Source organism: Sphaeramia orbicularis, chromosome 1 (genome assembly GCF_902148855.1).
Source record: "Sphaeramia orbicularis chromosome 1, fSphaOr1.1, whole genome shotgun sequence".
Classification (NCBI taxonomy): domain Eukaryota; kingdom Metazoa; phylum Chordata; class Actinopteri; order Kurtiformes; family Apogonidae; genus Sphaeramia; species Sphaeramia orbicularis.
The window spans coordinates 2,604,438-2,619,532 of NC_043957.1; the positions used below are offsets into that span (position 1 = coordinate 2,604,438).

Genomic DNA, 15,095 nt, shown 5'->3' on the forward strand with positions numbered 1-15,095 from the left:
ACCAGTGTAGACTTTTTTGTGTTTCTCTGTCTTATTTCCAAAGGTAAATCTAAATCTTAGGCCTGACAGTGTGTGAACAGTGTGAATGTGAGGATGTGAAACAGAAAACACACAATGGCAGCAGGTGCGACCTGCGCACAGGCCTGGATAGAATGTGTCCGTCAGTGAAAAAAAGAAAGAAAACCCCAGCGAACGGTGTTGTGTGGCGTTTGGAGAACAGCCGGTGGGCAGAGCAGACCAGGAAGGTGATTAGTTATTGACCAGCTTGTTGAAATCTCATTTAGTCATTACAGGACATGAGACGGATTAGCAGAGCTGTAAGATGAAGATTATTTAAACCCGTCTATGTCTTTATGAGCACGAGGGGAAACCATACCAGTGTGGACCAATGGAGCCCTTCAAATAAAATACATGAACATGTGTGTGTGGAGAGTCGACCATTTAAATAAACTATCAACTTCGATCAACAGCTGTTTTTTTTTTTTTTTTTTTTTAGGTTTAGGTTAAGTTTAGGCTCGGCAAATTGGTAATTAATTGCCATTGTGATTTTTATTTAATTTTTTTGATAAATTGCTAATTACATGTATTTTTTTTTTTTTTTGAAACACAAAACACAATTTATTTATTATTATTATTTATTTATTTTATTATTATCATTATTAGGTGTGGGTTAAGTTTAGGGTCGGCAAGCTGCTAATTATTGCAATTGTGATTTTTATTAATTTGTTTTGATAAATTGCTAATTACATTTATTCATTAATTTTTTTTTTTCAAACACTAAACACAATGTTTGACATGTGTCCTAGTAAATTATTTCTATTGCAAAAATCCAATATCGTCTAAATTTTTAGGGTCAGTTTTATATTCATTTCCAGATTTATTCATTCATTACTTTAATTTTAATGTTTAGTATTTATTCATTTGGTATAGATGCTCAGTAAAATACATGTCCAGCTTCTAATAAAGTTAATCTATATTTGTTTATTTTATTATTATCATTATTAGGTTTAGGTTAAGTTTAGGGTCGGCAAATTGGTAATTATTGCAATTGTGATTTTTTTTTTTTTTTTTTTTTTGGATAAATTACTAATTACATTTATTCATTAAATTTTTTTTTCAAACACAAAGCACAACATTTGACATGTGTCCTAGTAAATTATTTCTATTGCAAAAATCCAATATTGTCTAAATTTTTAGGGTCAGTTTTATATTCATTTCCAGATTTATTTATTCATTACTTTAATTTTAATGTTTAGTATTTATTCATTTGGAACAGATGCTCAGTAAAATACATGTCCAGCTTCTTATAAAGTTAATCTATATTTATTGATTTTATTATTATCATTATTAGGTTTAGGTTAAGTTTAGGGTCGGCAAATTGGTAATTATTGCAATTGTGATTTTTTTTTTTTTTTTATAAATTGCTAATTACATTTATTCATTAATATTTTTTTTTCAAACACAAAATACAATGTTTGACATGTGTCCTAGTAAATTATTTCTATTGCAAAAATTCAATATTGTCTAAATTTTTAGGGTCCGCTTTATATTAATTTCCAGATTTATTTATTCATTACTTTAATTTTAATGTTTAGTATTTATTCATTTGATATAGATGCTCAGTAAAATACATATCCAGCTTCTCATGAAGTTAATTTATATTTTTTTTTTTTATTATTATCATTATTAGGTTTGGGTTAAGTTTAGGGTCGGCAAATTGGAAATATTTGTAAATGTGATTTTTATTTAAATTTTTTGGGGGGGGGATAAATTGCTAATTACATTTTCACAACAGATTTTTTCCCATAAAATTCTGATTGTTTTTTTGTTTTTTTTTTTATTTTGTCCTCATTGTGTTAAAAAAAACACATCAACATTTTGTTGTTCTATAATGAATTAATTATTCCTGTTCATGTCAAATAATATTAGTTTTATACTAGTATTAGTAATAGTAATTGTAGTTTAAAATCACAAATCAATGTATTTTATGTCACCAGATCATGTTTACTTTCTTTATTTTTGATTTAATGGTGTAATTTTACACCATAAAATTTAAATTACAAAATAAAACACTAAACTGGACTAAAGGTTTGTTTTTGTCTTGACACATCTTGTTTTGTTTGTGATTATTAACCTTCACTACTTTCATTAATGACAACGATAATTGTCCTCAGGTTTATTGTGTTTATATTTTCACCTAAAAACACTTGGAAAATGTTGTTGTGTTTGTAAATTGACATTGCCTACATTTTATGTATCATATGTAGCACAAATTTAATCATCCTAATAATTTTACACGTTTTAGCTCCAGATTTCCTGAAGTGTTAATACTATTCTGAGCATAAAGACGGAATAAAAACCACACACAACTGTGCATTAACTTGTTTTTATTTTATTTATTATGTTATTTATTTTAGTTTTATTTTTTTATTTTATGTTTTATTTAATTTCAGTTCAACACTTTAAAAAAAGAAATAAATAAATAAGCACAAATCACAAAATAGATAAATCTGTTATTCTGTCTGATACATCTTTTACATATTTATGTTGTGTTTGTACTTTTATGTCTTGTATGAATATTTAAAATCTCTTTCTTCAACTTTCAACCACAAATTTGCCTTTAAATTGCAAGAAAATAATGATATTCACCATGATAATCATAAATATAGACTTCATATAAAATGTTTCATATAATTTTCCAGTAAAGTTCTGCTCGTCATAGTTCATTTATTTATTTATGTTCTCTCTGAACAGTTATTTTTAATATTCAGTTATAATAATGATAAAAATGTGGACATATTTCTTAAAGATCAAATTAAAAAAATACAGCATATGGCAATAACAGTAAGATAATAATCTATGAAACGCTTGGTATAAATTTACCTGTATTACGTTGGTTGTTATGTAATAAAATCTGCTGAATAAATGTCGTGCTTCAGGCTTTTTAAATATACATTTCATATCATGTTTTTGTTGAAATGTAGTTTCCCCAAAAAGTAAAATTAAGGCACTTAATAACAGGCATTAAAAGACCGGCTACTCTTCTTACTTTCCAAACCCAAAAAAATGAAATCGCTCTTCAATATTTAAACATATGCAAAGTGGACAAAGTATTTCAGGAGTGGATTATAGATTCCGAATAACTTTTATTCCATTAAATCTAGTCCTTCATCAACAGTAACTCTTTGAAACGTGTTACACCGTCAGGTTATTTTAACATTCTGTAAAATATAAATGAAAAGGAGGCAAACAAATCATCTGTAAAATCTCAGACTGCGCTTCTTCATCTTTAATCAGCAAATGAAAAGGAAAATTATAAAAGCTTTTTCTTAATTAATGGCACAACAAGAGATAACGAGAGCTGCCGTTCAATTAAAAGTTGTATTAATTTTAAATGAGCTCCAATTAGGGCAGCAGTGAAAACCCAGGCGAAAAGATGATTGAGTAATTATGATTTTGTCATTTTTCAAATATTGACGCTGTGTTAATTGGCTGAAGAACAATGGATGCATTCAGCGCTTGAGCACTTCCCCTTTTAATATGCTGGGTTTTTTTTTTTTTTTTTTTCCCACCAAGACTAAGATTTTGCACTTTTAATGAAGCATTTTTGCATTTTTTCATCGGTAAAATGTTCGCCTCTCGTACCTCAATATGTTAACAAGGGTGGTATGTTTCAGCTCAATCTAAAAAAATAAAAATAAAAAAATAATAATAATAAAAATTAATGGATAAAATTTGCAAATAGGTGAGGGGGAAGCAGACAAAAACAGCTAAATCACAAAAGAAACATGGCAATTATCTGTGAAATATTTCCAAGGTGTTCAGGAAACCTTTGTGCACAAAAGAAAATCCTAATAATAAGAAGCAACAAGGTCAGAGGATTTGTGTGTCTCACCTTGTCTGTTATAATCATCCTGTTCACGGTGCACCATGTCCTTGTGTCCCTTGGTCGTCCCATACAGTAACCTGTCAACAGTGACCAAGGACAACACACATCAGTTTTCACCAGTACAATGAGCCGTGGTCCTGCGAAGCAAAAACTACAAAAAAAAACAAAAAATCCTGACCCTTTGTTTTAACCTGTTACACAGTTTAACCCTTAAAAACCCAAACATCCACCACCTTTAACCAAAACCACCTACTGATCTAAACTGTTTAATACCTGTTGATCCACTAATCCTATCAATACATGTAAAATAAATGGTGTAAAATGCACTTTGTCGTCTTTTCACGGTCATCAGATATGACACATTTGGACGTTCAGAGGCTCTGTAGTTACCGTGGAAACACCGTCATCTTCTACAACATTGATTCTCCAGTAAAACAACAACAAACTGGTCCAGGCAGACGTCCATCCTCCAGGAGTCTGGGTCTGCTCCAGGTTTCTGCTGCTAAAGGGAAGTTTTTCCTTCCACCGTCACCGGTCACTAGTGTTTGCTCCTGGAGGATTCTGTTGGGTTTCTGTAAAGTGTCTTAGAGTCTGGTTTTGACCAACTCTATATGGAAAGCAGGGGTGTCAAACATGCGGCCCGGGGGCCAAATGCAGCCCGTCAAAGGGTCCAGTTTGGCCCCTGGGATGTTTTTGCCAAGTGCAAAAATTCCACAGTCTTGAATTGAATTAAGCAAAAAAATGTAGCTTGAATTAAGGAAAAAATATTGAATTAAGCAAAAAAAACAAAACCAAACCCCCCCCCCCCAAAAAAACCCCAAAAAATTAAATTAAGTTAAAAAAAATCTTAAATTAAGCCAAAAAAAAAAAACAAAAAAAACCCCTCAAATTTAGCAAAAAATCTTGAATTAAGCCAAAAAAAAAAATCTTTAAGTAAAAAAAAAATCTTGAATTAAGCCAAAAAAATATCTTCAATTAAGTAAAAAAAAAATCTTCAATTAAGCAAAATAAATAAATAAATACATTTTTAATTAAGAAAAAAAAATCTTGAATTAAGCCAAAAAAATCTAGAATAAACTTTTTTTTCCCCTTTGTTTTGGTGCAAAAAAAAACATTCAATCATGAAAATTTTTACATTTCCACACTATCCTGTAACACTAAAATAAGAATAATCTGAACAAATATGAACAACCTGAAATGTCTAAAGAAAATTAAGCACAATTTTAACACTTTTTCTGCCTGTTCCTCAGTGTTTAGTGTCTTTGTAGATCTGATCCATAATGCACATGTAGAAATGATAAGTTGAGGAATAATTGTCAAAATTGCACTAAATTTTCTTACGTTTTTTATTTAAATTTCAGTTTTTTCAGGGTTTTTTTTTTTTTTTTTTTGATAGTTCATAAAAGTAAGTATTTTCATAATTTAATGGGTTTTTTTACACTAAAACAAAGACAGAAATTTGAAGTTGTCATTATTTATGTTATTATGTTTTTATTTTTCTGGTCCGGCCCACTGCAGATCATATTTAGCTGAATATGGAACTGAACTCAAATGAGTTTGACAACCCTGATGTAAAGTGTCATGAGATGACTTTTGTTATGATTTAGAGCTATATAAATAAAATTTGATTTGATTTGAAAACCCATGGAGTTGGATCAGTGACAGTGGATGGACACACTGGGTTTATGTTCAGTTAATTATATTTTTGCTGAAAAAGACACTTTTTCTTCATTTTTCTCTGTTTCTATTTAATAACCCTTAACTTTAATCTGAGCCTTTATGAAAATCGTCTTTTCACGGTTATCAGATATGACCCATTTGGAATTTCAGAGGCTCTGTAGTTACCGTGGAAACACCGTCATCCTCTACAACAGGGGTGTCAAACTCATTTCTTCCAGGGGTCGCATTCAGCCCAACTGGATCTCAAGTGGACCGGCCCAGTAAAGTAATAGCATCATATCCTATAAATAATGACAACTTTTTCTCTGTTTTAGTGCAATAAAAAACATTAAATTATGAAAATGTTTACATTTACAAACTATCCTTTCACAAAAAAACCTGAATAACCTGAAAAAAACTGAAAATTGTCAGAAAATAAGTGCAGTTTTAACAAAATTATACCTCAACTTATCATTTATACATGTGCATTACACACAATGTTACACAAACAAGAATAATATTGTTAAAATTTGGAGTTTGGAATTGAAATACTTCTCATTTGCTCAGCTCATTGTTCTTCTTAGTAGTTCTTTGAGGTTCAACTGGACTAGTTTTGCTTCAAAAGAGCAAAACTAGTCCAGTTGAACCTAGAAAAATGGAGTTGTCAGTATTTATAGGTTATTATGCTGTTATTGTACTTTAGATCATACTGGTCTGTATGTGGAACCTGAACTAAAATGAGTTTGACACCCTTGCTTGTTAATATCTTTATTGTAATTTTTGCATTTTGCAAATTCACCCTTTGGCCCCCGGGCCACATGTTTGAGACAACATTAATTCACTGGTAAAACCCATGGAGTTTGATAAATGACAGTGGATGGACACACTGGGTTTATGTTCAATTTATGATAGATTTTACTGTCAGTCACTTTTTCTTCAGTTTTCTGATGTTATAATCTTTGACTTTACTCTGAGCTTTAATAAATGTCTACATGATCAATTAATTAAATATTGGGAAAATACATGATTTACACTAAAAAATGCACGTTACGGAGGATAATATAATAATAAATCGTAATATATCACTTAAGAAAGTATAAATAGAGAAAAAAAAATTTGGGAACTGGCACCAAAGTAGCGCTGGGTCTTTATGGGTTAAAGTACATCCTGGGATCAGATAGAGGAAGTATATAAAGGATGAACAAATAAATGAAGGTAATAATAGTGTCTGAATGTGCTGTGCATGGAGAATACAGTGAGTATAGAATTACAGTTCTTTAAAAAGACTGTAGCGTTACCTCTTTTCATATTTACACACACATTTCCAAATCTGAGCTGCATCCGAAAGAATAACCACACCACAAAAAGGGCTTTTATGAATCTGTTTGGAACTATTTGCATTTTTAGTTCAAAAATATCTGAAAACTGGCAGAAATGACTCCAATGCATTCAGTTAAGCATATTTCCCAAACTCTTTTCTCATTCCAACTGCGAAACACTGCATTTACAACACGTTTTTCAATCGTTAACACACCGTTTTCAAGGTACTTTCAGAACAAAACGATGCGTCGGTCATTTATGCACAAACTCCAGCGAAATATGTAGAAAACTTCTGCACAGTGTGCATTTAAACCGTCTGTCCGCATAGTTTAGAAGAACAAACTTACTGACATTAAAAGACATTTTTATACTTCTACAAGGAGAGAGAATACAATCAGTACACTGAGAAAAAGTCAAAGTACAGGGAGCATTTACTGAAGGATGATCAATTTTTTTAAAACACGCACACACAAAAAAAAAAAAAACAGATCAGTGCAGAACATTTGAATTTATTGAAGATTATAATGTCAAATGTGTCTCTTATCACATGTTTAAGGGCCCCCATTTATAAGATGAGGACTACATCTGGGGTATCCTATTTGACAAAATGTATCTTGTAAATGAATAGTTGATTTTAACTGTTTGTAATAATTTTGATTATGTTTTGAATTTTGATAATTGATTGATTGATTGAGTGATTGATCAGTCAGACTTACTTTTACTGACAAATCATTAGTCTCACAGCATTCACTATATGGACAAAAGTATGTGAATACGTTGAATTCAGGTGTTTCTTTTCGAACAGGACAAATGTCATAATATAGTTTTATCATTTTACACATGTATATTACAACTTACAGATCAGAGCGGATCTGCAAATATACAAAACATTTAGTAAAAGGCAGAATATTGTTAACATGTACTTTTCTCAAGAATTTTCAGGTTCATATTTGTTGAAGTTATTTGTATTTTTTGTAAAAGGATAGTTTATAAATCCAAACATTTTCATGCAATTTTAATCTTTTACACTAAATCAAAGAGAAAAATGTGGACTTGTCATAATTTTTAGTTTATTATGATATTATTTTAGTGTTCCGACTGACTTGAGGTTAAATTGTTCTGTATGTGGAACCTGACCTAAAATGATTTTAACATCAATTTTTGCATTTCAGAAATTCATTCCATGGGCCGAATTGGACCCCTTGGTGGGCCGGTTTTAGCCCGCGGGCCGTATGTTCGCCTCCCCTGCACTAAACTGTTCAAGATGTTTGAGCCTCTGCCTGTTGTTCTTGTGGTTGTGACAGTTTCCTGCTGCAGAACCAACATTAATCACCGTCATGTTTGAGCTGAAGCCCCTCGGTACCTGGTTTCCATTTCAGAGCTTACATCACACAAACTGGGCCGGAAAAAAAATCAGGAGGAAACGAATTCGGAAATATGTCCTGCCTTTATCATGTCCTCAACTAGTTGACCAGAAAATGTTGTAAAATGTACCCAAATGAACTCCCGTCTGTTCATTCTAGAACTGGACTTATTTGGGGGAATGCAGGGTCACTGATGAATCCTCCAGCTTGGGATGATGTGAAAATTAATGTTCCTTTAACCCTCTACTGCACACATTTTGATAGTGCATGTAGAAAATTATTCAGCATCATTTACTCATTCACTTTGGATCATTTTCAAAACAACTTTTTTTTTTTTTTTTTTTATGCTTCAGATCCCCACACCCACTCACTACACATACACATTGTTGCCTTGAGGAAAGTTTGTGCAAAAATGGTAAAAAAAAAAAAAAAAAAAGACAATGATAAATTCACCATAAGATAACTGTTATAGAGCATCAAAAGCATTAGAAACTCTTCTAAAAATGTCAACAAATTATGAAACATGTTGAAAAACTCTCAATACATATTTACATGTAGGATTTGATACAGGTTTAGGCTCGTATTATTCATTGTCATGTCATATTGATTCTCATGTGGAAGAATAAGTGATTGAGGTCAAATCAGGAACTCTGGAATCAGAGTTTATCCAACACGCCTTAAATCAGGGCTGTCAAACTCATTTTAGTTCAGTTCCACATTCAGTTAAATTTGATCTGAAGTGGGCCGAACTGGTAAAATAACATAATAATATAGAAATAGTGTCAACTCCAAACTTTTCTCTATGTTTTAGAGCGAAAGAAGTAAATTAAAAGGTTTACATCTACAAACTACCCTTTCAAAAGATGTGAATAACATGAACTGAAAAAAATAAGTGTAATTTTAACACTATTCTGCCTCAGTTTATCATTTACACATGTACATTAGAACTTACAAATACATAAAACATTTAACAGGCAGAATATTGTTAAAATTACACTTATTTCTCCTTAAAAATTTCAGGTTGTTCATATTTGTTTCACTTTTTTGTGAAATTATATTTTGTTTTAGAGTAAATAGATGAAAATATTTACATTTACAAAGACAAAAAACTGGAGTTGTCATTATTTATATGCTATTATGATAGTATTTGACTGGTCCTGCCCACTGGAGATTGAATTGCTCTGAATGTGGAACCTGAACAAAAGGACTGTTAACATTTTAGTGTAATTTTTGCATTTCACAAATTCATCCCAAGGACCGGACTGGAGCCTTTGGAGAGCCGGATTCGGCCCCCGGGACCCATGTTTGACACCTGTGCCTTAAATTTCCAGATTCCTTATCCAGTTCTGTTTGTACTTATTTAGAATTTATTATGTATACTGTGTTTGCTCTTGTGTTCTTTTTTATCACTCCATCTCTCTCTCTCTCTCTCTCTCTCTCTCTCTCTCTGTCTGTCTATCTCTCTATCTATCGTCTATCTGTAAGTAAATAATATTTAATTGTAATTCTGTATTTTTATAAATATTAATATAAATACCACATTTCTTATTTTTCTCTTTATATGTAATTTTGCACTCATTTGTGATCTTATATCTTACTAATGTATAATCATACAATAACAACAACTTAAATCTGGTACTCAACTGTAAAACACCAGTGTCAAAAATGAGTCCGTTTTGTTGCAGTTCTTCTCGTAGTAACATCAGTTCACAGATTTTTTTTTTTTTTCTTCTATTCCATTGACTGCTTTACCCTGATCCCATCCCTGATACAGATTTGGTGTTCCATACTCAGGTAAACCTCTTTCTAACCTGGTCTGGTCTTGGTGCTGGTCGAAGGCCTTCAGCGTCTCACTGGAGGAGTAGGACTTCTGGGTGGGAACCCGGAGCCCCTGGGCACTGATAGCACAGTCTTCACTGTCACCGGATGAACCTGACAAAGACCACAAGAACACACACACAGAATAATGAAGGCCACGTTAAACACTGGAGAACAAACATGTGGCCTGCAGACCAAAACCAAAGGCAAGAGGTTCCAACCCAGCCCACAGGAGGAATTTGGGAAGTCTGGAAATTACACTGAAGATATAAATGAATATTAACTGTGTGCATATTATAATATTACATAATAGGCGTTTATTATTATTATTATTATTATTGTCGTTGTTATTTATTTGTACTTTCCAATGTGTAATTGCCTGTTTTGTCACTACTGTTTTTAAATATTTCTTGTGTTCCAATTTTCTTATAATATCTCTTATACTGTAGATTCAGTGTTGTGCTCCGCCCAAAGGATCAATAAAGTTTTATCTAATTAAATCCAACAGTCAAGGGTGTCAAACTGGTTTTTGTACAGATACATACAGACCAGTGTGATCTCAAGTAAAATAATAGAATAATAACTTATAACTACTGCCAACTACTATGAAAATATTTACATGTATAAACATCAGCTATCCCAATAAAATGTGAATAACCTGCACAAATATGAACCTGAAATGTCTTCAAAAAATCAAGTGCAATTTTAACAATACTCTGCCTCTGACTGAATGTTTTGTCAATTTGTAGATCCACCGTGATCTGTAAGTTGCATTATTATAATGAGTTGAGATGTAATACTGTTAAAATTGCACTTAATTTTCTTATGAAATTTCAGTTTTTTTTCAGGTTATTCTTTTTTTTTTTGAAAGGATAGTTTGTAAATGGAAATATTTTCATATTTTAATGTTTTTATTGTATTAAATCAAAGAGAAAAACTTGATGTTGTCATTATTTCTAGGTTATTTTATTATTTTACTGGTCTGGTCCACTTGAAATCAAATTGGTCCCTTAATTGAAATGAGTTTGACAAATTTGCTGTAGAGTCACTGCATCTGCTTGGTCTTTGTTGTTTATACTCATCACATGCATTACATTTATGGACTTCAACATCCATCAGAGGCAAAGGCCTTTCATTTCCAGAGGCAGACTCCCTGTGGACTGAGCAGGCATATCAAAGGGGACAGATCCACAAAATCTTTTAACGCTTCCACAGATATAAGGTCAGTGATCCTCATCAAACCACCGTGTGCACACAGAGCACGGCGCTCAGCCTTGTGTTCCAGCCCGTTTTACGTCAGTCACTAGAGATGAACTCCGCTCCCACGGCACAGAAAGCATCCATCCAAAAAATCAACATGCCCCAAAGCGGGCAGCGACTTTCGACCTGTGGCCCTGGGTTCTGTAATAATGGAGTCTTTAAAAAGAATTATCTGTGAGTGAGCAGGAAAGGCTGGAGCCCCTGATCACCACCAGATGTGAAGCCCTGCAGGAACGCACTCCGTGGATGGATTCTCAGAATATAGTGGACAGTAGCAGTGAAAATAAAACCATTTCATGCCATTAAATCAGTGGAAAGAGTTCATATTAACGCTGACATGGAGTTCTGATGTGGAGAGCGGCAACAGATGGAGGATTCTCACTGTTTTACTCAGGGTTTACACACAGAGCTGTCAGTGCATGAAGTAATTTAAGCCACAGGTCCAAAGTTGTGTGGTGCTTTATCAGCAGTTGGACAAAGTACACCCCGAGGCTGGCTGAAAAACTGACCCCAGAGCCTCCCTATATATGACATAAGGAATATGAACTGCCATTTGGGAAAGGGGCCAACATATAGGGATGGTTTTCAGGGGCTTTATAACTTTGCTAGCCTTGCACTGTGCTTTGTACTTCTGTGTTTATCCTCCTGACACAGTGTAAAACCAATATATAAACTGTCTGCTGGACTAAAACCTGAAATGGAATACGTCTGTGTGGTTCTTTGAGGAGAACACGGGTTATTACAACTAAGGCAGTGTATGAAATTACATGCTAAGATGCTAATTAATGAGCCAAAACGGTGAGATTTTGTGACAATCAGCGAGTGATTCTGGGTAAATATTACATGATGCAAACACCTGATACTTCACTAACATAAATATCCCATAGTGCATTGCAGTTTTGATAACAACAGATGGGCAAAGTTATAGCAGGGTTCCTACAGGTTTCTACAAGTTCAATTTAAGACTTTTTCAGACGACTTAGAAAATAATTTAACGCCCATTTCACAGCCCTACTGGCAAAAATTATTTTGCCAGTGACTCCTAAACTTTAGGAAAATGTATTTATTTACCCCAGCACTTTGATTCCCATCGTTCCGTGTCATTTCCTAATTTCAAAATAAATTGTTGGAATGGAACTTGGACATTTCCCCAAACACATTTATTTATTTATTTATTTACTTACTACCATATTTACGTATTTATGTATTTATTCAACTTTTATTTAACCAGGCAAGTTAGTTGAGAACTGATTCTCATTTCCAGGAACGACACGAAAGAGCCAACAACTTTACGACAACATAACTTAAGACCTACCATATTAAATTTAATACATTTTAAATACTTTTTTTAAGGTATTAAATGCAGATTTGTAAATTCAACACTTTTTAAAACATTTTACGACCCCGCGGGAACCCTGTAGACAGTCAACTAAAATAAAATTAACTCTTTCGGTGCCAGACAGTTAAGGGGCTAATAAGCCTTAAAAGTGCCACAGAATTTGGCCGTTTTTCAGTATTTCGCGTCGTTTTTATAATCGAAGTCTGAATCGTCATCAGAACTCATTTTCTAGCAGATGGGACTGTTTTGACAGATCGCTGTGTTTACAATATTACTACAAAATGGCCATCTAATTTGCATATGATTTCATTCATAAATTCATTCATAAAATTTCCCAAGCAGAAAACGAAACACGAGCTCTTCCTTGGTCAAAAACCGCTCTGTAACATCCGACCGATTGCTACTTAGATTCAAAACGCACCGGACGCAGCCGATTCATTATTGATCGTAATTTGCAAGAAGATTTGAAAGAACGTCATCGAAATGTGAGAAACAAATGGGGGTGGATGGTTTGTTTGTACACAAATATGGCGTGTTCTCCAAAGCCGATCTGATCGGCCCGTGGCACTTTAAAGGTTGTATTCGTAAAGCCGATTTAATCGGCCCATGGCATTGAAAGAGTTAAATAAATATAAAACCCTGAGCGATGGTCAGTCGTACCACACTAATGCTGGCCAAGTACGGTTACCATGGTTACGTGCCTCCAGCTAGGAACCGCGCTTCGAGGAAGTGACATCAGAGGTCAAAGGTGCATCCTGATAGACTCAGACTGAGAGTTGCTTGTTTAACCCTGAAAGACCTAAATACCCACCAGTGACCTAAACCATCCACTGATCTGCAACGTTAACCCTCTAAAGCTCTGATCCTATCAATACATAAAAATAATTCTGGTAAAATGCAATGTGTCATCTTTTCATGGTCATCAGATATGACCCATTTGGATGAAAAAGTTTTGCTGAAAAAGTCAGCCTTTCGTCAGTTCCTCTATTTCTCTCTGTTTCTGATATAATAACCCTCATTTTTAATCTGAGCTTTAATGAACATCTATATGGCCAAAAAACAAAACCTCCTATTTGCAGAATTTTAGATTTGGAGTTTTCACATTAAATGGTGAAAACAAGGATGACTCCACATTTTCAGTCTATCTGCAAGACAATCCCACCCTTTCATATGACATAAAGGTCACCTGACAACAACAACAAAGACCATACTATAATAAAACTAAACCATCAATCAAATTTTATTTCTATAGCGCCAAATCATAAAAGTTATCTCATGACACTTTACATATAGAGTTGGTCAAAACCAGACTCGAAGCCAATTTACAGAAACCCAACAGAATCCTCCAGGATCCACTTTTTTTTTTTTGTTTGTTTCCTGAAAAAAGTGATTTTTTTCAGAAAGGAGGTTTTGTATTTTGGCCATCAGTGAATTCAATACAGAAAAATACCTGATTTTTGCTGAAATAATGCAAAATGCAGAGAATGCTACCAGAGCCCGACCGATATGGGATTTTTGGGGCCGATGCCGATACTGAGGGCTAAAAAAAGCCGATATCTGATATTGGCCGATAACCGAAATATTGGCCGATATATGAAATAAGAACACTGATCTACACAGGATATAATAATCTTTTATCAGATCATTGTGGACAGGTGGATAAACAGTTGCATAAATCTTTGTTTATCTGACAAAGATAATTTACACAACTTTCAAATGCTAACTATGGAATGACAAAAATAATTACAGCAAAAAATATGACTGAGCACAAAATTATGTTTCACTCACAAATTTGGATGTGTCTGCCTCATGGCACTACAACTTCCCATGTGGACTAAGAACTAAACTGAGCATGTGCAGAGTGAATTAAGTGAGTCCTAAGTTGTTCCTGATTGGAGGAACTGCAAGAGTTACAACTGACCCGTGTTACAACTGTCCCCAGTCTCCCCTACACTATTAACACCCAGGCCTGTCTGCAGAATGAAACTGTGAGGGAGACAGGAAGTGCACGGACATGGGTGTGTGTGGGGGGGTGAAAACTTCATAAGACTGGGGGTCCGTGATTTTCGGGGGGGGGGGGGGTTAGCGGTCCGTGATTTTCGCCAGTGGTGGTGGGGGAGTCTGAGTCAGAGCGGGGGGATTAGCAGTAGCTCCATGATAATGTGATTGTGTGTGGGGGGGTGATAGCGTCATTGTCCGAGCAGGAGTGAAAGTGAAACTAACTCTTTTTACTGTCCGTCTGACTCTCCGTGTTGCACACACACACACACACAGGAGCAGCGAGCAACAGAATCTCCGTGCAGCAAAAAAGTTAATATATCGGCCACATCGGCTACATATTGGCCGATGTTGATTAACTGGTGAAACGCTATAATCAGCACAATTAATTGGTCAGGCTCTAAATGCTACTATAATAAATGGTGATAAATCCCTTAAGAAATGTTAA

The 15,095-nt window shown here is 33.9% G+C and overlaps 1 protein-coding gene across 1 annotated transcript in view; it reads right to left on the minus strand.

Moving 5' to 3' along the window:
• Positions 1-15,095, minus strand: part of tenm3 (teneurin transmembrane protein 3) — a 776,142-nt gene that overhangs the window by 581,632 nt on the left and 179,415 nt on the right. Inside the window, exons 5-6 of the mRNA XM_030128911.1 lie at positions 10,044-10,164; positions 3,896-3,966 (exon numbers count right to left, since the gene is read on the minus strand). Of these exons, the coding sequence (XP_029984771.1) occupies positions 3,896-3,966; positions 10,044-10,164 (192 nt within the window). The remainder of the gene's footprint in view (positions 1-3,895; positions 3,967-10,043; positions 10,165-15,095) is intronic.